General features: G+C 42.6%; 1 protein-coding gene across 2 annotated transcripts in view; it reads right to left on the bottom strand.

Annotated features, from left to right (window-relative positions):
- Positions 1-24,462, bottom strand: part of MAP3K3 (mitogen-activated protein kinase kinase kinase 3) — a 40,544-nt gene extending 16,082 nt beyond the window's left edge. Inside the window, exons 1-9 of one of the 2 annotated variants that reach the window (XM_054801249.1) lie at positions 24,176-24,462; positions 17,418-17,539; positions 16,980-17,069; positions 13,948-13,988; positions 9,928-10,027; positions 8,548-8,661; positions 4,970-5,090; positions 1,061-1,194; positions 305-378 (exon numbers count right to left, since the gene is read on the bottom strand). In XM_054801249.1, the coding sequence (XP_054657224.1) occupies positions 305-378; positions 1,061-1,194; positions 4,970-5,090; positions 8,548-8,661; positions 9,928-10,027; positions 13,948-13,988; positions 16,980-17,069; positions 17,418-17,539; positions 24,176-24,179 (800 nt within the window). In that variant the 5' untranslated portion in view covers positions 24,180-24,462. The remainder of the gene's footprint in view (positions 1-304; positions 379-1,060; positions 1,195-4,969; positions 5,091-8,547; positions 8,662-9,927; positions 10,028-13,947; positions 13,989-16,979; positions 17,070-17,417; positions 17,540-24,175) is intronic. The other variant, XM_054801250.1, reaches the window with a different exon arrangement.
- Between the last annotated feature and the right edge of the window lie 708 nt (positions 24,463-25,170).

The raw sequence follows: 25,170 nt of genomic DNA, 5'->3' as shown, positions 1-25,170 counted from the left end.
GATTTAAATACCCTGCAGCCAGATGTTCTGAGTCTAGGCTCCACACAGACGGCATGCTTTAGAACTTTTTATTTATAACACAGAGCTACTGAAGCACCATTTTGTTGGTGTACGATTTTGCCAGAAAATAAAACAGCCGTAAGATGTAGTTAATTCTCTCTAAGATATATACTGGGATATAGGTAGGAAATAAGTTCCTATTTCTCTCCAAGAAAATTTATGAGATGGAAAACAAACTTTTGTATAAGTACAACTGGCATTTCAATTTGAGCAAGGAAGTTCCTACCAGCTTGTACATTTGTACCTGTCTGCTGACCTGTCCAAGGAGTGACAGCTTCCTGACACCGAATTTTCAGCACTGCTTAAAGGGTCCAGCATCTGCAACACAAATGAAATCACATGGCAACATTAGTTCAGCCTAATGCCTAGAAGAGGTGTGCAAGAGGATCAGAGCCCACTACAGCTTGCCTGGTGGACGTCCAGATGTAGAGTCTAAAGCTATTTAGAATGTACGTTTTTCCTTTATCTCCCACAGAAATTGTTAAGGACAGATCAACTCTGAGGCATTGCTTTAGGTGTCAAAGCACTCTGCTGTGAAAATGAAAGTTTAAGTCAGCCTTGTGCTGCGTTTTGATCCCAGCTGACTTCAGGAGTCTCTGCTGGTGCTACTGCATTGCTGCCTCCACCTGCATGTCGCCCTTTGGCCTCACTTCCTACTTTTTTGAATGGAGAGCGCAGTTTCAAATGCAAGAGGATCACACGAACCTGGCAATAGGAAACCTGAGCGTACACGTGCAACGCACACCGAAACCGCTCATTCAGAGGTGGAGAGAGAATGCCCAACGTGCATGGTAACTGCTTCTGTTAAGCCAACAAAGGCTTTGAACTCACACAACTACAAACAAGTTTGAAGCATAGTTTAAATGAACAAAACCGTACCAGTAGGTGCTAATACAACTACAGCTAGTGAATATTCTGGAGCAAAAAAGAGGGCCCAGAGAGCAGCAGTCAGTTCCTTTACAGATGGACTTACTTTTTTCACCCTAATGCTCATACTTACACACTGTTCGTTGGTTTCTGGGATGAATTCGCCTTCGCTATTTATGCTTGTGTAGGAACCCTGCCGAGCAATGCGCTGTTGCCTCTCTGGAACGTACCCAGGAGGTGGTGAACTTCGGCCTGTGTTCTGGGAACCTGGGCCAGAAAGAAGGACATTTTTGATATTTATGCTTACTGAAATGAGTCTGCACGTGCACAAAATCCAGATATTCACCTCTAGCACTAGACCTCTATGATCACAGCAACTCTGACTGATTACAGTCTGGACAGAAATGCAACCAGGAGGTGCCATGTCAAAAAGCAAATTGTTTGATGAGCACCTGGATTGCCATTTTAGACACTACAAGATTATTGGCAGCTCCTAACAGAGCAGTCACCTATTTGTAACCTCTTCTGCTCAACCTTCTGAGCATAATGTCAGCATCTCGGGGAAGGCAGAGGACTCCAGGAATCCCTGGCTTTTGGGCACGAACTTCACTTCACTGCTAATGTCCTCTAAACAAAACGCTTGTCAGGGTAACCAATCTTCTCCCTTGATTATTAGTTTGCCTCAATTAGTATCCTTTACCTTGAGTGGCAGTGCTATCCCTGCTACTCATCATCAGCTGAGCTAATTATACACTGAGCAATTTCAATATCCCATGAGAGCATGGTTACCTTTGTAAATAACCCCAAAATTTGTGGTTTACTGTGTGAAAAATGAAACTGTATGACTAGTATGGGTGAAAACACATGGAAGTCAATTCTGCAATTTCTGTTAATTAGAGGAAATAGTTAGATGGACAGAGAGTATGCTTAGGGGCCAAAGGATGAGAAAAACATTTTACTCATCTGTTAATGGTGCTACCTAAAGAGTTTCTGTTGTGCTACGTAGGACTTATTTTTCCTTGCAGATCTCAAAGATGATGACAGATGATACTTTAGAAACAGGAAGATACAAAATCCCTTTCTGCAGTGACCTATCCACCTGCAGCTCCCACCAAGTCAAACTGTGAGCTCCAAGCAATGCTGTGGTCCAGCCAATCTGCTCAAGGTCACTCGTGAAGTCAGAGACAGCGTTTTAGATCAGCTCTCAAGCTGTGCTCTTTACGATGCTGTCTTTAATTAACTGTGTGTACTCAGGTGCTATGAAAGATGGGTAAAGATCAGCAAATATTCTCCCAAGGAAAATATTTTCTACAGAAGTTATTGTAATAAAGAGTGAAGGCAAACATCGGCAGAAGCTAACTGAAAATCAGTGCACACACTTTTCAGAGGACTGCAGAAGGAAAAAAAAATCCCAATACTGGCATAGCTTGGAGTGCATGGAGGGGTGAACTACATGTAAAAAAAAAAAAAAAAAATCTATTGCTTAGAGCTACCACCTCAATTTCCAAGTAGCTTTGCGGGGCTCACGTGATGTTACAAGCGGCGTGGAGATAAACAAGAGAGTGTGCTTTGGGGCTGCACTGAGTCACGGGAGCACACTTTCACTCTTTCCGATACAATGCCATGGCTGGCCAAAGGGAGCTCAAGTCCTGCTGGCATCAGCCCAGACGCTATTGTGGAAAGGCCACCATCACTGGGCAGGAAAAGGAAGTCAGTACTAAATCAATGTATATCAAAGGAAGTGAGTGGAAAAAACACAAGCGCTGCCAGAATGCTTACCAACTTTTTTTTTTTTTTTTTTAAATAAAAGTTATCTTTACTACCAAACCTCTGAATTGGTGACAGCAGGCTTGAGGCCCGTCCACTTTAGAAGACAGGAACTACACAGACATATCTCCTGCATGCAAACAGCTTTTGTTGAACTCTGCTTTCGAGACTCATTGCATGACGTAGTATGAACAGGAATGTCTCTATGCCCAAAATGCTAGGAAACAGGGGTACATTCCTTTTCCAAATCAAAGATAGGAAAAGAGAAGGAAGAAGAAATTGATTTAAGAATGAGCTATTGCCAAATTACTATCAGACCTCTGACAGAACGGGAACTCTTCTGGACCTGTTAATAATGTAACGGTCTGGTACTTTGATATGTTCAGAAAATGAAACCAATGCTTTTTTGATTGATGAATGACAGGCTAATCAGGAAGCATCCGTAAGATGCTGGGATAAGAGGGAAAGAGCCTGCACAACTGGGATACAGAAAGGGCCCCTTATTACTATACAGCTTACCCATGACAGACACTCGGTACAGTCTGTTAGCTTTGGCGTCGTTATTTGGATACCTTAGAATGCCAATAAAAGAGAAAGATTTTTTTTTAAATAAAATATATTTGGCATTGAATTTGCCTGTGAAAAAAGAAATGTGGTGTTCAGATATGCATGGATACTGCTGCCTTCTTCACAGGATCGAGGAATGTTGCTCTTTTTATGCATATTAACTTCAAACTAGAAAGGATGGGAAAACCCTTTTTGTCCCAGTTTCAGTCACGTACTTCACAAGCTTTCAGCACTTTTTTTTTTTTTGTTTCTTTGCTACTTCATAAAAGTAAACTGTATAAAAGGGGATCAGCAGACTCTAGACAGGATACAAGCAGGTTTGCTGGACAAGTCAGGTATTGAGAACTACTGGTCTAGTTCTCGAGTCCTCCGCTACCGAGCTTCCTCTCCCAGTTACCTTTGGTCAGAGCAGCGTGGATCTGACTCCGATTTAGACCCGCCCCAGTACGAAGACTGTCTGTTCTAGATTAATAGGATTTATTATTTGACACTAAGATTGCATTGTGAATAACGATCTAAAATCCTGTAACGATTATGCCTCAAGTTTACACAGTTAATGAATCTGAACCACAGAGGGAGCTGGTTTAGAACTTGGAAACAAAACTACTCTGGCATTCCCAGCTCCTAGTACTGCCTTCATGATTTGCAGCACCTGCCATTTGAAGCGTTAGGTCTGACAAGCCCTAAAATAGCTGTTGTAACAAACACAGCCATCCTCTGCTGCTGTTTCCAGCAAAATTTATCTTTTCTCACTTCTAAAGCAAAAGTCATTTACACAGAACACCTTCTTAGGCTCTAGCCTTCATATCGCAGATCTCTATTAATTGTTCACCTTCTTCCTGCTCTTTCAGTGCTCACGGAGTTTCACACCAAGGAGCAAGATTCTAAACCACAGATTTTATTTTTTTTTTTTGACCCATAAGTCTTTGAAGCAGTTTCAGATGTTTTAGTTTTTCATCTAAAATGTTGACAGCTTTGAGCATCCTTCAACCACAGATTTGAATAGTACTGCATAGTTATACAAGGGGTTATAACACAGAAATTGGGATGACTCAGACGAATCTACCAGAGATAGAGGTCTTAAAAATTACAGGAGTCTTACATGGACCTTTCCACTAAACATGAGGTCACTAACAGAAACAGAAAGGGAAGGAGACAAAAGTACATATTACTCTGACTTTTCTCATTTGCCAGTCACCTTTGATATTAGCCTTGTGCTCTACTCATCCGGTAATTCCAAGAGTGAAAGGTTAGGGAACTCAGTATGGAGGGCACTGGTCAGATATGCAGTGGCAATTCCTGTGCTACTAGTAAAATGCTTGATTACTGGAGTGAAGATAGATTCCAAAGCCCAACATAAAAAAAAAAAAAAAAAAATCAAATCTAGGTTTCATGAACTGAAATTGCCAATCAAAATAAAAAGCTTAATGGACTCACATAAGCTTTCCAAATTTCTAGCCTCAATGAATCTGGCTTTAGGACATCCCCTTTTGCAGCTCCTCAGCTGTTCAACAACTTAGTAAGGAACTCTGAAACATTCTATTGTAAATATATTAAGAGCTTTTGAAAACGAACTGCCTTGTCCTAGAATAACCTTTCAATTTCTAGTGGCTTTCATAAACACTATGGTTATGGTATACCATAAACACTAGTGCCCAAAGATACCTTTCACAAAACAGAGACAAGCAGAAGGGACAAAAATACTCACTGACAGACAGATGCCTACTTCTGGGTTCTGGCTGCTGATAGGGTGTGTTCACATCCCCCACAGATTGGGAAGTTTTAATCCTGACTTGCTTGGGCAGTCCAGAATGGGGTGAAGAACTGGTCTGTTGGGTAAAATGAAAAAATAAAATAAATAAAATAAAATAAAATAAAATGAGACTGAGGAGCTCAAGCAGTCTGGCCACAGTTTCAAAAACATCGTTATGTTTAGTAGGAAGAAAGTAGCTGAGAAACAGCTCTAGAGCCTGTGATCTTATTAACTTCACAGAACACAAACAATAAAAGCAGTGAACAAGCAAGCTTTACAATTATGGTGTAAAACAGGAGTTGAACAACTAGAGCATGCTACCCTCCAGCCTCAAATTGAGTGCAGGATTTACAAGTTGCCACGTTTGTCTTCCATTAGCAGCTACCTATGACACCCACAGGAAGGGGCTCGTATCACTCACTGCGACCAGAACACGGAAGAACCTACAGTTTCTATCAGCTACCTTGGCCAGAGATAAATTACGAATCTTGCACTCTTTCAGCAGCAGTTAGATAGCACCCTGACTCTCCACAATCTTTAAAAAGCAAACTGACAATTCAGACAGTCTAAGTGAAAATAAATTCTAGAGAGTTCAAGAGCACAAAGAGTTTGGAGATGCCACAATCAACGCTGCCTGTGTTGCTTTTATTCAACTTTCCCTGAACTTACATAGTCTAATTAAAGATTATTTTTCCACAGTGCCTTTGGATATCTCATTCAAGGCAGGAAGAGGGATGACAGGAGAGGGATGACAGGAGACATGTCAAAGGACTTCTCCCCCATTTTAGAAGAAAGATGGAAGGGGTAACTCTAGCATGCTTCGTAGGAAAAGGAACTGCAGTATGGTTTGCAATTTAGGGCAGCAGGATGTTGCCCAGGAGGACCGGTGCCCTCCTTGTGCAGCTCTTACATGCAGCTCCGTGTGAGAAACTGCAAGGCCACTTCCGACTCCAGAGGGTGCTCCCTTGGAAATATGGAGACTGCAGCTGCGGGCAGCAAACACCTCTGCGCACTCTCCACACAGGACTCAACGGTACACCAGCTCTCTATGGATGGTGCACTAAGGTGTGAACATCTGAAATACGGCGAATTGCCAGCCTCCCCCAAGCAAATGAGATCCTATGCATGTCAAAGCAGGTGCTTAGTACTACTGGACAGTTTCCATTTTAATCTCTTGTCCCAAAGTACCTAGTTTTACAAGAGGATGTAACATTCCCTTCCTCTTGTGTGTTACAGAATTTAACTAATGCTTGTGAAGTACTTCTTTTATCGACATGAACAGAACCAAAAAGATGCCAAGGAAAATTAATTCTGTCTTATGAAAATTATTTAAATAGGATTGGCAAACAAGGTGTGAGGCCACACAATCAAAATGTAAAGGATAGCTGCTGATTTAATAAGCGCTTACCCTTGCACAGAGTAAGGAGGGAACCTGATTTAAATTACATAAACTGTACCATGAGCAGATTCACAGGAGCTGAATAAAGGGTGCAGAGGTCACACCATTTATGTGGACAGTCTGGCTTTAGTACTCTAGGTGTTCAACTTAACCAGTTCTTCCCATTAGTTTCTAAACACAAAGAAAGGACTGACAACAGAAGTGAGCTGCTTGATAAAAGAAAGCACAAATGAGCCACAGAAAGAGGCACAAGAAAATTAATATAAACACTATTCACAAACACAGGCTCTCAGTACTAGTCACACAGCTACTGCTGTAAAGTTAATTTGTTTTATATACATATTTGTGCCAAAGTCACGGCATTACCTTTCCATCCCCAGAAAAAGAAAAGAGCACAACCAAAACAAAATCTGCATCCTGTACTTCAGGAAAAATAATGCTTCCCGCTCCCTCAGTGGGATGAGATCATGCAGCCAAGAAACCTCCTTCAGACTTGTGGGCTTTTGCTTTATCACATGTAGGGCTCTCCTCTCAGGCAACTCAGAGCTGAAGAGGAAGTCGGAGGAGAGGGGGGAAACAGTGGCACTTACTGAAGACTTCGCTGTTTGTTTCTGCTTTGAGCAAAAGAGGAAAAAACAGCTAATAAAAGGACAACACCACAGTACTGGCTGGTGTAGGGATGAGATTTACTGTTTACTGTAGGCGGCTTATGTAAAGTTTAGATAATATCATTTAACATCTGGTTTGCAGTTTGAAGACACTGAAATTAAGAGAGGGCTGTAAAAGAGGATTGTTTTACTGCGTTATACCAAAAGTTGAGGCCACCTTTTACAGACTGTTTCCTGACAACACAGAACAAAGTCTGACTACGCTAGGTCAGACCAAAGGCCTTCTTGCCAAGTATTGTCTTCAGAACAGCCAGTAACGAACGCGTAGGGAAAGGGCACAGGACAAGAAACAGCATCGTCCCCTCCTACACCTTTCCAGCTTTTGGCTTCCAGTCATTTGGGAAGGGGCTGTTAGCACTCCTGAAGGTCTTTGTATTTCTGTTAACACAGATTATCAAAAATAGTGAGGAGCGTATTTAAGTTCTCCTCACAGTTCCAAGAATTACAGGTGTGATTATTTCAAGAGTTTGAGCTCACAGCCTGCAGAACTTGAATATTGATGAATATTCAAGATCAACAAGCTTCTACCAACAGGGCTTTCCAGACAGAGTAGCTTTTTGTGTCACACTCTTCAGGAGAATTTGGTAATTTGCAAATCAGATATTTAAGCTATGTCTTTGGCTTGAAAAGCTGTATAACCTTAATTCTGAAAAGAAAAAAAAGACATTGGTTGAGTGAGCAAAGTTCTCCAGTCACAGATCAGGAATAAGGGAACTTCTGAATTCTTTTTGCCGCCTTCAGCTCGCAGTTCAATTCACCATCCAGAATGGGCAGTTTTGGGAGCTTGACTTAAAAACTTGCTTCTCATGTTATGATCTTTTCTGCTGAAAAGTGCAAGCTACATTGACACTCACTGCCACAGCCACCGGTGGTATAGAAAAGTGAACCAAGACACAATTAAATTCATTTTAGGTGTGAATACACCATTATTAGCTAAAAGCAACTTAGCTTCTACAGAGTAAGGCTAGATTCAATGCATTAAGCTACAGAACTGAAAAATCACTGGGATCTGTCCTTAGGCTTCTCATCTAGGGAAAAAAAGTGCTGACAGCTTGTCTTCAAGGACAACCTGTGCTTTCTTCAAGGCAAGATAATTACATGCATTTTCAACAGTGTGCTATTAATCAAAGGTAAAAAAAGTTCTCTGCGAACCAAACTCATTAAGTGTTTTCTGAATACAATCATTTTGTACTTGATATAAAATGGCTTTCATATTAGTGCTTAAAAAGCTGCAACGTTTTACTCCCTGAACAGTGGCTGAAGCTAGGGGGGGGGGAAAAAAAAAAAAAGAGAGAGAGAGAGATACCTATAGCTAAGCCAAAGCAAAGAGGATAAACATATGCATTTGTGTCTGTGAAGACTGATTTTACTTAATGCTGTTACTCTCAGATAAGGCTACCATCATGTTTCAGAGACTTAAGGGTAAAAACCTTAATTTTGCTGCAGTTACAGAAGTTGTTACCTACATGGTTTCTGTCCTGAGACAGCAATAATATTCTAAGGCTTTTCACATTAGAGCTTCGGTCTAAGAGATCTACTGCTTTATCCAGGTCATCTTGATTTTTCAAAGGAATAGATAGCTGCAAAATAAAGAACAGGAAAAAATTTGTTAGAAAAGACAGAAAGAATAAGTCTACTTCCACAACAGGTATTTAAACAAACATTAGGGGAAAAAAGAAAAAAAATATCAGAATATAAGATAGGCTTCCGATTGCTCAGTTATTCCACAAATTTTCATTACAATACTGTCTTACTGTCCTTTTTAACATTGTTTTCCTCCCACACCATCAGAGAAATGGCTGACCCTATGCAAATTTCTCTAAAGCACCATCCACAAAAACATTAATTGCTACCTGAACTTGTTTGCAAAGAACAAGTCAGAGACAGGCCCCTGACTCCCTGATGGGAACACTGTCTCAGAATACTTATGAATCCAGATCTAACGATCGAGTGAAAATTGGGTTTCAGAGAGAGACTTGTAAGAAGAAGATTAAGACTTTGAAAGAGGGAATCAAAGAAGAATTTAAAACTTGCTAGCAAGACCCCATGAAATTATGCTCAGATATCCTCTATTCTACAGCCTACTCACATCTTGAAACGTGAATGTTATTAACACAGAAGAACCCCTTTCATTGTTGTCCAGCTCCTACTGGTGAATAGGGTTTTGCATCTCTCTCATTAGGGATGCAGTCCCGAACGGTGGCAGGGCAACACCACAAAAAAAAAAAAAAAAACACCAAGGAAAAGCCAGGGTGTCCAGAGGGAGAAAGCCAACAAAATTCTTTCGATTATTAACAGGGACTACCCAGTTCCTCAGAGACAAATGCTGCTCCCCATGTTCCCTGTTCTCTAACTCCCCTTGTTCACCTAATAGCTGGGCAATAAGCAGAAGTGTTGAAGCCAGCAGGAGGTAAATGTGTTACAAATGGCTAGATGGCTGCTGCTGGTCAGCAGGCAAACACAAACAATACTGACTCTGACTTCAGGCAGCTGAAGTTGTGACTCTGGGACTGCCTGCAGTCCTCAGACAGTATATATATTGGCCCGCAATAGTTGCTTTCAACAGTGAAAATACTTCAAATACCGTTTTTTACTTCCCCAAGAGAGTCTCCCAAACAATACGAGTATAAGGAAGCAAGATGCTGATGTTTGTACAGTACACACATCACTGTGATGCTTTGCCAGTGTCAGCATGTCTTCCTCTGGACCAGAGTGATTCAACTATGGTTCATATTAGAGGGAAGAACTGAAAATTAAATTTAAGGGTACAGAATTTGGGATGGGAAAAGGAGGTGTCATCCAGAGAGAGTGTTACATGTTCTGAGCGCTGCTACAACACTCTGTACCTCATTGTTCATGTAGTGGAGGTCCAGCGGCTGGCCAAAGGCTGTTTTCACTTTCTGTTGCACGTCTTCATAGCGCACGGGACGGACAAATGGGATAATTCTGGAACAAAAGAGAATCACTGATTGAATTCAGAGATATACTTGACAATGCAATCAAATTAGATGGCTGAACCATTAAAAACACATTTGAATGTTCTCCCTTCACCCTCAAGCAGGTAGTGAACCTTTCTAATTTGAACTGATATTAATTATTTTAGCAAGGAATTCTTGATCTCTGGTCCATTTCCAAATGATTCGTCCAAATGGCATATTCAACTGAAGTTTTCAAATAGAATGTCTTTGTCGCCGGGTAGAAACGTATCCTTTACTGAATAAATTTCTTCCACACAACAGGATACAAATCTCCTATGCACTTTTGGCTTAAAGAATACTGCCTCGGGCACAAAACACAAACAAATACATTCAGTGAGAGCTGAATTAAAAGCTGCAGAAGGCCCAAAGAACAAAAAAAGTATTTGGTTTAAGTACTCCAATATCTGAACTCAAAACTCACTCCCTAAACATTTCCAAAACGCGTTCCAGTTGAAAGGCTTCAACAAACATTCCCACAGCAAAGTTAGTCCTGAGCTCCTGAGGGAAGACATCAGCAGGAGGACACACAGGAATCTGAAAACCCTCTTTCCCAAAGGTGGCCTGTGATGTTATCTCCGCGTTAGCCCTCTGCGTGCTCAACTCAAACATCTGAATCACAGACCCACTGTCTCAGCAGTTATCCTTTACATCCTGTGCAACACAGGCTTTTTCTCAAGAGTTGAAGTCAAATCTAACTGTAACTGTGCAACTGTTTCTCACTCATGGCTTGCTTTAAATAAATTGCTTTTTTTTTTTTTTAATTAGAGGCCTAATAGATTAAAACTTAAATACTACTTCAGCTGTAATAGCAGTGGCACAGCTGACTTCCAGTAATTCAGAATATTCACATAAAACAGAATATTCATATATGGCAGATCAGTCTTATACTCTCATGCTTCTTCCCTCACGAGTATTCTTCCTATGCAATGCACCTCTGGGCACCTTCACCAACTGACTGACACACAAAAGATGTGCAGATGTAAACTCTTCTGATCATTGTCCCTGAGCCCAGCCCTCGTGGCACACTAAACCCCTCATTCTAGCACGCAGCCATTTCCTCGTCAGTTGAATGGCAGGAGTTTTAGACTTACATACACAAACGGCTTCAAGAAATCCAAAATGCCAATGGGCGCAGCCATCCTAGGGAACTCTGCGGAATCCTGTGGCACATGCATGCTTTTCAGAAAATGACAGCGTAGTTTTCTTTGTTGGGTTTTTATTACTGTTCTGCCTACCTTGGAATAGAAACTCTAATGCTTTAGGCAAAGTAGTACTATGAAGTTCCAGCACAGCATCTAAAACTGTTTATTTTAGTGGAATATAGTTTACAACTCACTATTCCAGCAAACCAAGGACGTCTACTGCTCAGAAACCCACTTTTCATCTCTCTGCTGCTCAAGGCCCAGATGGTTGGTTGTTCCTGCCTTCGGGCTCCTGCAACCAGGCTTCTCACCATCTGCTTCCATGGGCCATGAGACCACACTGTGTCTCCACTACCAGCAAGTTAAACAAACAGCTCTGGGGCAGAGCAGCCAGCCACCATTGTTCTGAAAACTGTTAGACCACTTTGATAGCTGCTTACCCCACTGCTGCAACTTGAAACAACTCTGCTTTGGCATAGCTGAAATACTGCCACAAAAAGCTTGATCCTTAGCATCACGTAACAATTTTGCCATCAGGAAGAAACAGGAAGATCTGAATGGACCACAGAAACTCAAGACCTATCTTGCTCGCAGGGGCAACTCTTTCAGCTCAGTGAAACCCTGAATCACCTCTGGGGAAGCTCACACGAGCTCTCGCTGAACCCATGCTTTGGACAGAAGGCTGTTTCCAAAACATCCATCCAGGCTGCTTCACCAGCACTCAGTATCCTTTCATGATATGCAGATTTTGTTTTAAATAGCTCTGGTGTTAGTTGGCTTCCTTAGCCCCTTCCCAGGAAGGGTTCATCTTGCTACCAGACCTACAACATTCAGCTATTTAGAAATAATTGTCCTTGTTAAAAAGCAGCCCACAATAACATTTTCTACATATTACTAAGAAACCCATCCATGAAATTATAGTCCTCTGGCACCATACAAACCTAATTTAGCTCTCAGTTGAACTGAAGTCCCTTATAAAGGCTTCCATTCTACACTCAATGCATTAAAAAGCAGAGCTGTTCTCAGGTGCCACAAATTCTATTAGTTTAAAAACTTTGTGCACTCTTCTAACACAAAATCATGGACTGGAGGGTTTAAGGAGCCCATTCCTGCCTGACCACCTTAAATATTTGTGGTTAGATCTGGCAGCTCCTCTGAAACCAAGCACACACACTTACATTCTCAGTGCAAGCTTGCTGTCTGTAACTGCATACCACTTTGGGAATGGGGAATTCAGGCAAGCGTAACTGCATAATTAGACTAACACACAATCAACCTTTTCATTTTAATGTTACTTCAGAAAAAAACCCTTTCTTCTCCCCTGAGCTCTGTGCCATCTTAAATGTACTCAGGCAGAAGACATGCAAGATGATACGACTGCGGTGACAAGATTTTGCTTCTGAGTTACCTTGTCCTAACACAGTATCGCCAGAAGTTGTGACAGGCGGCACAGTGGCTCTGCTGTAGCCCACACAATGCCTTTGACACAGCAGAGTGCTGAGAAGATCTGGCTGACAAAGGTGGCAGTAGATCCCAGCTACGATTACTTTTAAAATTTCTCCTTGAGCACCAAAAGTCAGGGTTTTTTTAGTGACAGAATTCACCATGTAGGACTTCAGTGAATGAAACAGTTTGATTTTTGAGGAAGATTTTTGTGAATTATTCTCTACTGCCTGCTTTACCAACAAAGAATGCCTCTGCTTTTGTGTTTTAACAAAAATCCCTAAATTTGACAAAGGAGGAGCTTAAGCAGCTCAGTCAGTAACCTTTGCTACTAACAGGCTATTAGGATCACTACATACAACTTGCACTGTTGTACTATCAACATTAAATTTGCATTTTATCCTGAAACCATGAAACTACTACATGTTGAAAGTACTGTCTGGGATGGAAGAAACCAAAGGATTCTCAGGATGTCTGTGAAGAGTAGTGTATAAATTCATGCTTACAATCCAATTCGGTTCTTAAAAAAAAAAAGAACCAAAACCAAAAAAATGGACCATAACATCAAGATCCCTTTTTCCCCCTCAGCGAGAGCTCAAGAGCAGCCTCAAAGAGGCTGCAAAGAAGCTCAGAGCCTTCCTGTACATTCACAGGGCCACTGAACAGCTGTAAGAGTATCAAGAGTTCCTCTCAAGTAGATGGTGAGGGGCTTTTTGAGACCTGCTTTGAAATGTCTAAGCAATTCTACCTACTGGAAACAATACTGTAAACACCAAAAATGCTAATTCGGTTAATTCTGGTTTTTTTGTAAAAGAAAGTGTCTCAAAACCAAGTATCAGAGGAAATAACAAGGGAACTTTTAGACCAATAAAAAAATCTTCCCTTGCTGTATCTGTTGCTCAGTCACAGTAGGACAGTGATAGGTCATCACAAAGTGAGAAACTAGAAAAGAATGACACTAATTTGATCCGTTTCATTTGGTTTTAGTTAAATGAAACAAATAGGGAACATATCTGAAATAAGACTATCAGGCTGAATTTATTTCAGGCTGGACAGCTTTTTTAATATTACTGTGATTCACTAACAAATAGATATTATGAAAATAAATCAAAAGGAACGTGTTGTGTGACACACTGATTTTTAAAAATAACCAAGTTGTGTTTGACCCATTTTGCTGTTGCCTTTACTGTGTGGTTTTCATTCAGGAGCAAGGAAAGTGAAGCCAACAAAACATTTAACCTAAATTACTAATGACTAAATAATTCTACTAAGTAAAGAATCAAAGTAGTGAAGACAGACTTACCGTCTTTCACCGTTATGTTCAAACTTTATCCTTACATCATTCTGCAGAAGAAAGAACAAACGGTCAGTTCACAATGAAACTCTGGCATAAATAATAACACACAACCTTATGATTTTTAAGGCCCAAACACAAAGCAGGTCAATTTGTGATTGCAGCAGGCATCAACTGCTCAAAAGGTCAACCAGAACCCAAGTCTGATAACTTTCTCCATGGAAGCTGAAGCGAACTGTGGACAACAAGCAGCTGATATGTGAACACAGCATCGTGAGGGATGGAGAAATTGCTGAAGGAGAAAGAGAAGGAAAAGGATAAAATTTTTATTAATCATCACTTAAACAGAGGACACTGAAATATACTTTAAGGGAAATTAATCCATCATTAACACTGCATGGCAAAAATCTGAAATTGAGTCCAACAACATATTGATCTGAACTGAAGCTAATTTTTTTGTGCATTCTCAGAGCAAGCAAGTTTTCTTCTAAGGCAAAAACAGAGAGATACAGGGAATGTGCTACATTCCTTATTCTTAAGACACAAACTAAATCTCTGCTTTTGCAAGAATGCAGCCCCTGAAACTCAAGCTATGAAGTTACAAACAAGTTACGTGTCATCTTTTAAAGTGCAAAGGGGTCGTGATTCGTATCTGGCAGATGGTTAAAAGCACTGACCGTGCAACCTGCGCATTTCACTCTAAACCCAGAAGATGCTATGTGGCACGGAAGAGTCAACACACTGAACTTTCAACTCTGGAGATCGAAGTTCAAATCCCAATTTAGGTCACAAAGATAAAAATAAAAGGGAAGAATCTGCTCTGATAAGGTTCCATAATTTCTGCTGCACAATTTATGTGATTGGAATAGATTAAGCCATCTGTGAAAGCCTTAGACAATAGGCAATCATACATCTAGGAACTTCAAAAAAAATGTGGCCAGGAAATGCTCTTTAGCTAGAGGAAGTATCTGGCAGGCCTAGTGGTCAAGAATGCAGTTCAAAGGGACGCGTGCAATCACTGCGAGTACACAGTATTCCTGCAGCGGTACTGTAGGTACAGAATTATCATGGCAAATGAGCAACAATCATCTGCAGGTGGGTAATTTACACAGAATTTTACCAGAGATGTTTTCTCAGATGTGGGAAGAGAAAGAACTTACCCTAGAATGACAGTAAAGTGAAGCAAATTCTAAAGAACTCATTCTAATTGAACGGTAAAGGAAAAATGCAACAAAACGCATAGGAATAATAAAATAGAAAATATGTTCACCACCCAACTACTGATGAAATAGCTGTTTCTTAGACACAAAGGATGGAGGAATGATCCTTTGTATTAGGGATTTTCAGGGAAGGAAGGCTAAACCAAGTAGCCCAGTCTAAGGGAACGAAACAGGATTGTTTGGATTAAATTGAAGTAATTTTTCAGATTAAGTTTCTGACCTCAAGATATGTTTTAGGTCACGAAACAGCTAAATGACAAAGCTCTCGCTGATTAAAATTAGACAACACTAAAAGATCCTCAGGGCTCTTTGGAAAGCTTTCTTTAACTTGCTGGTACCTAAGCAAACTAAAATATCCTTCTCAATGGCATCGCATGTTTTCAAACCTGTAATTTGTAACAAAGGGAAGGGGGGTGGAATTTGGCATCTATCTCCTGATGATTTTTCCAAAAGGATCAGACACTGGCCATTTGTGTCTATTTTTCCAAGACCTAAGAGAAGGTATTCAAAGTGATCTTAGTGTTTACATTTCAGAGAGAACCTAGAGGAGTTAAACATCTAGCGTTGTTTCCTTTGAAAACAGTGAACTTATCACCTATATAAACCACTTTTCAAAGCAAGTCACATAAACTGTCCTAAGAGACTGTCTGTGATGCAGTATCATAAATAACAATTACAGATTTTGATTTAAGACATCTCTGAATTTACGTTTCAAAGTGATTTGGAAAGGATTTTGTACTACTCCGTCTACGGATTTGTCCAGCACATTCGAGGAAATCCCAGATCCCAGCTGAACAAGTAGATTATGAGCAGACAAAGCATAAGGAAAAGACAGACATGAACTTTAAAGCCTGCTCCAAAAAGCTTAAGCCTGTAATAAGGATGTAAGTGGAAAGAGTTATTTTACCAATATAGGCAACTTCTCCTGTTAACGTTAGTCTAACTGTAAGCTACTTGATTTAATTTTTAAGACAGTAATGGACAAAGAATTCTTGACTGAAATTGTTGCTTTTGCATTCAAGCATTTCATTCAAACGATATGCAGCATACACTGACTGAGTGATAGATACTATTCTGTCCTTTCTTTCTACCAGAAAGTCAATGCAATAGTTCTCTCTATGAAAAAAAAGTCTCTAGCAATGTAGAACAAACCTAGAGAAACTTTAAAGTATTGACCCTGCCACTTATTACCTTGGGAAAAGTATTTCTTTTGGAAAACAGACTTAAAATCCCCATACGCCAAGTAAGGGTTAGTTTCATTCCTCTCTGTGTGTGACATACGACTGGGGAACTCCAGACAATCCTCTGTGTGAAGGACGCTGCCTCTATTCAGACACCTGCAAATAGCTGTTCCCTTTTTCACTGAAGCAAGGTTTACTGCGGTTTCACTAAAGCCAGTCCTTTCAGACAATCCCCTTCACTGTTCTTGGATCAGCTTCAGTTTGACTACTTTCATCTGGATCTTCATTCTGTATTCCCAAGCAGTCAGAATCATGTGAAGATGAGACCAGCATTAGTTCATTATCCGACAGACCGCTTTATGCAGCTTTAAACTGCAGTGGCCTCCTTTTGCATGAGAAATAGAAATACTTGTTTCCTTTCCATCATTACGCTTCTCAGTTCCCTGCTCTGAATTTAAGTATTACTTCCACTACAATGAAAAGTACATCATACTGCTACATCATGACAGAGTCAGTAAAGAAAAGCTTTCCTGGCCTCCCGCACCTGCTTAAATGATTCCATAAAGGTCACTGCACACAACTTGAAAACATGCCCCTAATTTATAATTGCTAATACTGAATAGAAAGCCAGTTTTCTTACCGGAATTTTTTTTTCTTCCACTGCAGAGGCACACTGGTTTGTTATTGCAGGGCTGCCCAAGAGGGGTGGACTGCTGGCATTGTGTTTTTTCTTTAAAAAAAAATAATCTCATTTAAAAAAAATGGCAATACGATCATGAAACCAGAAAACCATCTGGTAAACTTTTTAGCTAATCCACACAGACCAAACCCCATCAAAAACATGCGTGGGAGGAAGGCAGTATACTAAGATGCTGCAAATTATCAAAACCTCCCTAGTCCATAAAGGTAAGTAAATAAAAGCTACTATGTTGGCAACACAGCCTGAGCCAGAATAGGGAGCTAATCCACCAGTGATGCTTCCGCAGTTGGAAGCACAAGACAGAACACGGGCAGCAGACCCACTGGCAACCTGCTCTGTCCCTTCTGCCTCCAGGTAAGAATTCCAAGTACCTATTACCTGTTTGTTGGAGTGAGCAGTGTCTTTATTCTTCATGGTATCATAGCCAGTCAGTCTGTGACGTCGGCTCATCTGGAGTGCTACCAGGTCCTTCATGATGGACTTCAAGGCCTCTTGTTCGTCTGCGATGCACAAGAATTTTAGTAGTAAGTTGCCTGGGTGAGTACCAACTGTAACACTTCTGCACTTGTTTTCTGCTGGCTCATAGAAAGACAATCCTTTTTAGGATCTTTGCAAATACCCTGCAATTTCATTTAGTCACAAAAAGCCCAAACTTAACCTAATATCATGAAGCAGTAAACAGATGGGTAAATTTTAAGTCACTTCTCCAATGTCACAGAAGGATCTGGCCATAGTAAGGTTCAGAATAAATATCCCCAGTTCCTAGTTCTGTTAAAACAGCTTCACAACAAACAGTACAACTTGGACAGATTTGCTAGATCATCATAGGTCATTTAGGAAGGGCAAACTGATGTGCTTCTGCCAAGGAAAACCTGGTAAGAATCTCTTCTTTCCAATTTTATATCCTGTTAACTAGAATTCTCGCTTGCTAGCGGAACAAACCACGGCCGGTAGAAAGAAAAATGAAAATCTGGACAAAGAGTCATCTTAGAATATCTCTGAATACAAATCCACTTGCACTGATTTCCCCAACACATTCCTCTCTTCCCTCAAAACAAGCTGATGGAACAAAGTTCAAACCATTTTATGAGACTTCAAGATCTACTGAACAGATTCAAATCGCACAGCATTAAGAACACTGTCTGCTGGCAGAGTATAATGCAGCAGGTCCAATTCAAGACTCCTTACAAATTCAGGAAAACAAAAAACACACATTGAAATTTTTCTTATACATACTACTGACTGAAAATTACTTTCTGAAACTAAGATTCCTGATGTAACCAATTTAAAGCGATCTTCCATCGTTTGTTAGTTTTGAGAAGTGCTATTTAGCAGAACTTTGTATGAAGTCTAGAGGGGAAAAAAAAAGGAGAGAATGGGCTGTGATGGATGCTGGCATAAAGGTGTCTAAAAGCTACTGAAAAAAGAGTCCTGTGCTTTTGTAAACATAACAATCCTAAATTTCTCAATACTGCAAAAGGCAGAAAAAGTTGACACGTGAAGTTTGGTCGAAAACGGGACTGCACTAGCTGCTTTGCTCCTGGGCGCTGTGCCACCAACGTAACAAAGCAGCATCCGACGCTATCGCTCAGCGGATCTGCTATTGGCACGCTCACGCCTACTGGATTGCTGGGCTGTTGCCTCACATATCAAGACTCAAGAGTTTTTAGGTATAAAGTGTTGTTTCCTTGGCAAATAATACGTCCAGTTAAATCCTTCTTGATACTGAGGCATAATTTAGGCATGAAATTTGAAGTAGTGGTTAGATCAGCTCTGAACATGCCCCGAAGAACCACCTGCCCTTTCTAAAAGAGTCTAGCTGGACTTGACCACCACTTTTGGAAGTAAAGCTTTTGTTTTTTTGACAATTGGATCTTTTGGAAGCGATGTGAACCAGTGATGCATAGATGACGTTATCGCAACCCTACTCATATGCCAGCATACCAGGTGTGCAGTGCTTGTTATGGTGGATTCCTCCTTTCTTCCCAAAGTCCACAAACATGTCACTTTGATGCGCTTGAATCGAAATAAGCATTTTTGAAGCTAATTTGTAAATAACTGATTTTTAAATAACTGAAACTTGATTTTAAAAATCCAGCACAGCTTACGCACTCGTTCTCAATTCACGGCGCTGGTTTGGGTGGGTAACGGCTTACATTTGGAAGTGTTGCCCTGGGAACAGCTGCTGTACATTAAATGACGGACTGTCTCGCATCTGTATTTCTCTGTAAAAGGGACTCATTGGGGCTATTTGTTTCTTCAATGTCATGTTACGTATTTGTTCACGAGTGATTCTCAAAGAAGCAAAGAAAACAGGACAGTTTTATGCAGAATTATTCAGTGTCTGAATAACAAATTAGATTTTCGCAATGCTTAAAGATGACAGATGTGGGACACATAGAGCTTCTAAAGCTCACAGGGAGTGAATGCTACCAACATTTAGAAGCAAAAAGGGGGAAAAATACACTTATTTGTAAGGGGGCAACATTTTAAAAAGTCCCAGTCAGAACAGAAGTAACATTATCTTTGGTACGACCAACAGTTTCTGCCCAGAAGGTCTGCTTTAGCTTTCTGAGAGTATTAAACACTACAGCAGAGAGAATTCCACTATGGACTTCAGTATGTGCTACCAGAAAAACAGAAACATCAAGCCTAGGCCAGACAATGGAGGGGAAGGGAAAGAAATGTCCCAATGCATTAGCAGAAGGTGTTAATTAGTAAGACTCTTAAAAAATGGAAAACAGAGCAGAGAAAATGAAGTTACTTTAAAGAAGTCAAAATCAAAACCCACCAAATCTCTGCTGTCCAAGACAAGCCAAATGAGACAATAACTACATTGTGGTAGTGGAGAAGGGAGAGTACTCCTTGAAATTCCAACTGCATGCAAAAGAAGCGAGGGGTGTAAGTAACACAACCAAAGCAAGAGCTTGCTTTTTTGAAAAGCACATCAGCCAAAGGAAATAATTGCTAGGATCTCTCTCAGCACTAAGTAACCCCTTGTGGGAGGAAAATGTGAAAAAACACTTGTGAATGAAGTTAGAGTTCCAGGTAGCTAACAGCACAACTTTTTTTTTTTTTTTTTTTTAATTGTTTCCACCTTTACATTTGAATGTTTAAGCTTTTACCTTACTGGAGTGTCTCCAATTTACTCTTATTCTCTAATCTTGTTTGATATTCAGCATAGCCTTTGAATCACCTGGCAGACAAAGACTGTAACTTTGCACAACAAAGTATTACAAATGGACTGGCATATCCCTGGAGCGCCTACCACCCAAAACACGCTGCGAAGAGCTGGGATACAAGTTTTCCACTACAGTGCAGTTTGGGTTTGGCCAGATACCAGGAGGATGAAGAAGAGCTTGTCTTGGCAGAGTTCCTTTGGGCAAGAAGCAAAACAGCTATGAAAGCAGTTTATAACTAGGCACTCATGACAAGAAATCAAGTCAATCAAAGAATACATCTACGAATAAGAATTCGCACATCACTTGAAAAGAAGGATCAACATTTACGATGTAATCGCAGGCTACAGGTGTTTGATCCCAAAGCCCAGGCTGCGTGTAGAGCCTGCTGGTTTAGCCTCTCATTTGTACAAGGAAGTGGGTAAAGAGGACACGCATCTAACCAACTATGCATCTCTTAATAAAGATTGTAGCTCAGCTACAGAGTGAATTTATTTATTAGCTAAGGCGACTTGTGCATTTACAATACGCTAAGACATTAAACTCTTAAGGGCAGCACCTGGCAAGCATCTAAACCCCAGTTAGGGCACTGCAAGGTCTGTGCCTCGCTCGCTGTAAACTCAGTTTCCTCTGTAGACAAGTGCTAACGCTGAAATCTTACTTGCATCCATGTAAAAAGGAACACTTACTGTACTATCAAAGGCTGATGGAACAACTTCAGGTGAATTTGAATCTTAGATGATGATTATATATTTTTTAATAGTCTTACACTGAGCCATTGTCTCCCTAGTACCAAAACATACATTCTGTAATTCATCCCTATGTTGGTGAGGTAGGAAATGATGGAGTATTTATCTTTTTAAAACATAAAATAAACATCGAATATTGATCTGAGCTTGTGTAGGGAAAAAAATGTTTCCAGTTAGGATAACACTGTGATGGATTTAGTGTTGAGTAAGCATGAATAATACTTTATTTCCATCAAAAGAGAGGATTTCCATAGATTGACTTTAAAGAAGCACGAGCAGCAGCATCACATTAATCACACAATGCAGAAGTTATTACAAATGAAAACTAGGCAATGCTTGAAGCGCACTGAGAGACCCTGTTTTGCTAGGTCTCCAGTAGGTCTGGGAAACACAGTTCTGCTTTGTGCGGGAAAGATGTTGTCCAGGAAATGCTTTTCATGTTTTAAAAACTACACTCAAGGATTTTTATAACATCGATAAAAGGGAACTGCTACTCACAGAGAAAGCTATTCCTCTGCATAAAGCATTTATTTCAGCTAATAGGTGGTTTATTAGACAGGTCTGAGCAAGTTAGTGTATTTGCTGTGGCAGAAATGGAAACAGTTTTGAAAAAAAAATCGTGAAGTTCAAACAGAGTAAAAGCATCTGCACATTGGTAAAAACAGGAAGTCTGTAAACCCCTATAACCCAGGATGCTATTTTATATAGCATGATAATAGAAAACACGATGCCACATTTGTTTAAAAAAGAAAAAAGCCAACAAACAAGCGTGTGTTTGTTATCTACCACCCCAATAGCAAAGTTGATTGTTTGCCCAGGTGATCAGCAGATCCAGGGGCAGTGAGTAAATTTCTCAAGTGAGGCAGACAAACCGAGTCTATGTTAAAGCTCTGAGAAAAGTTTTTGAAAAAGTTTAATTTTGGATCCTTCACTGCGGATGGTCTCAGTGGTAACAAAACGCTCTTCTGCCCAATTTTTAGGAAATCACAAGTGACCTGGTTTGTAGACTTCAAAGAAAAATCAGAGCCTCTCTACGAACATGATCCATGGGGCATCTGTTTGGGGTAGCTCTTCCCTCCCACATATTAAAAAAGAGTTTGGGATTTAAGCTGGTCCTAACCTGCAGGCTCAGCCCTGCTCCCCCCCCCCCCAGTGCACGGGGGTGTCACTGCCGCTAAAGCCGGGAGCTCGGAGCTGGGCTCTGGGTACGCGGGTGAGCCAAGGGAAGGAAGTGACACAGGCAGGAAAAAAGAGCAGATCGAGGGAAAGACTCGATGCAGCTGGGCCTGCAGTGAGCATTTCGTCTGGGCCTGCCACACACCATCCAGCCCAAACACTGCTCTCCCCTCCGCTTCCCAGATATATACATATTTCTTGGTATTGGAAGCAAGTATCTGTATTTTAACCACTGCCAAGGAGCTCTCTGTAGGGAAATAAACCTCAGCTGTAGCCCCTTCTGCAAGGGCCAGAGAATCACCCTCAGTGAGCTTCAGCTGCACCAAAGGAGTCAGGACAAACAGCGATACCAAGCTCTTAACCACCCCAGGCATCTTTCAGAGTAGTTAACGAAAAACAAGATGGAAGAAAAGCAGAGTGTGATATAGCCTGTTATCCGTCATTATTTAGACTATTTGATCACAACTGCCTAATGAATTTAGGTAAGATCTTTCCTATCACGAGCCATCTGCTTGCGGCTGTGCCACGATTCTCCAGAACAACTGTACAATGCTGCGGTGGAGTGGTCTATGAAACTGTACTTTTTCATTTTGCGCTCAGGTGTTTACAAAGGGGCATCCAATTGCCACTGGAAAACACTTCCGTGGAAATCCAACTTCTTCCTTCTCAACTATTTTAACCTTATGTATCATCTGGCAGGTTCCTTTAGAGAGGATACAGACCGAATAATACTATGCCCCTCTTTGTAAAAGACAAATCTACCAATGGATCTGCATGTATTTGTTGTATTTACAAAATCAAAGCAGAGTACAAAGGAAATGAAGTTGCTGTACTTTTGCTTTGAGCAACATTTGCAATGCTTTATGAATTTACAAATTAAGAACTAATTATGCATACAGACTAAATAATGAAGGACAGTCTTAGAAAACTAAACTCAGTTGTAGGGAAGAAGCAGTAAAGTGGTAGCCCACAAAGCCATGCAACTCCGCACTTCGGACAGCAGTAGTAATTCCCTTGCCAATATGCACATACGAGTAAGTTCTGGTTTAGAGCAATTAAATTTTTAGTTCTAGTACACAAGACTCCACTTTAAACTGAAAATGGACTAGGTAACACAAAAAATACCTCCGCAAGCAGTTCTTTGTACAGGACATAGAGTCCAAAAGAATTAATTATTCAAATTCCGTCACGGCAACTTCTGATACCAAGAGAAGAACTCTTGAAAAAGAGTTTCTCTAACTCCCTTGCTTGTTTTTGTGTTACTGTCTGGGTTAAGGATGGCAAATGAGAATTCAATGGAAGCTTCATAGAGAAAAATCCACTTTGATAGACTCCCAAGCTGCAATTAATACCGCAGTAAAAATTTTCCCCATTAAGTTGAAGCACGTGAATTTCCGTCTCGAAAATAGGCAACCTGATTCTCAGAGGCTGCAAAACCTCCCCCAAGCCCGCAGCCTGACCTGCTGATCCTCAGTCACTCTGTCTGGCCAATTTTAGTAAAAGTCTGAAGTCGGGAGCGTGCGTGTCTGCGTGCGGCAGCGGGGCCGGAATGCCCGGGGCTCCCCGCGCTTTCTAGCACAAATCTTCTTCTTTTTTAAGATTTAAAAGAAACCCCCAAAATACACCGTTTGCCCATGGCAAGTGGTTTCCGCGCTGCCGATGGCCCCGCGACTGACCGAGGGAACCACCCCGGGGGAGCGAAGCCACCGCGGGCAGCGGGACCCGTCCGACACCGACATCACCCCCCTCCCCGGAGGCCGCTGACCGAGCCGAGGCCGCGGGTCGATCCCCCCTCCGCAGCCCCGAGAGGCCCGGCCGAGGCACCCGGTTGCGGCTCAGCTCCCTCAGGCCGCGGCCCCCACGGGAAGGCCCGGCCCGGCCCAGGGGCCCGCCGTCCCCCGCCCACCTCCGCGGTGCGGCGGGGAGCCCCCTCCGCGGCCCGCCCCCTCCGCCGCAGGCCCGTCAGGCGGCCCCGGGCCCCGCCGAGGCAGCGCGGCGCCCCCGCCCGTCCAGCCCCCGCCGCGGCTCTCACCCATCTCGGCGGGCGGCGGGCCCGCGCCCGGCGGGCGGCGGCGCGCTGAGGTACGGGGCTGTCACCGCCGCGGCTCCATGGCGGCCGGGCCGAGGGGGAGGGCTCACAGCCGCCGCCACATTCCCAGGCCCGCGCCGCCGCCGTCTCCTTCCGGCGGCCGCGCTCCGGGTCCCGGGGGGGGTGGTGGGAGGGGGCTCGGGCGGTCCCGGTCGCTCCCCGCCGCCGCCACAGGCCGCCCGGGCCGCGAGCAAAACAAACCGCTCGGCGGCCGCCGCGCACCCGCCGCCGCCGCCTGCCAATCACAGGGGCCGACCCGCCGCCTTCCGCCAATCCGCGCCGCCGAGCCACCCACCCGACGGCGCCGCTCGCCAATGGGCGCGCGAACAATCGCGCCACCCGCCCCGCCCGCCGCCGCGCCGGCTGCCAATCACGGGGGCCCGTTCCTCTTGCGGGCTATCCCCGCCCTCTCTCCCGCCACTAGGCGGGGGCAGTCCAGATCCCGCCCTCAGCGAGCTGCCACTCAGAGTGACGGACGGCTCCCCGGCCCCGCCCCCTCAGCCGAGGTCTAGAGCCAGGGCGCACGACCGGGTCCTAGAGCCCGCCCGGGGCACCGCACCAGCCTCACCCCGCGCCGCCCGCAGCGGGCCCCGCAGTCGGCTCCATCGGTGGTTTGCGGAGCTGGGCAGGGGGCTCACTGCGGCTCTCACAGCTCCTTTTTAAGAGCGGGGAAAAAAACCCGGGCCAAAACCGGTTCAAGAGCGTTAAAAAGCCCCAAGGACGCTAAAAGGAGGATTCGTTGGGTTTCAAAAGAAAAAGCGTGCGACGGTGCCCCAGAGCATCACCCGGGGCTGGTGCGGCAAGAGGCGCTGTCCCACGGTCACCATCGAACCTCAGCTGCGGCCCCAGGCCAGCAAGCGGCAAACGTCAAAGTAACAGAATGAACACCTCTTCTGCTTTTTAATCCTTAAAAACCCACTATTTCATTTTTTCCGCAA

Source organism: Grus americana, chromosome 22 (assembly GCF_028858705.1).
Source record: "Grus americana isolate bGruAme1 chromosome 22, bGruAme1.mat, whole genome shotgun sequence".
Taxonomy (NCBI): domain Eukaryota; kingdom Metazoa; phylum Chordata; class Aves; order Gruiformes; family Gruidae; genus Grus; species Grus americana.
This window is presented reverse-complemented; position numbering and strand designations above follow the sequence as displayed.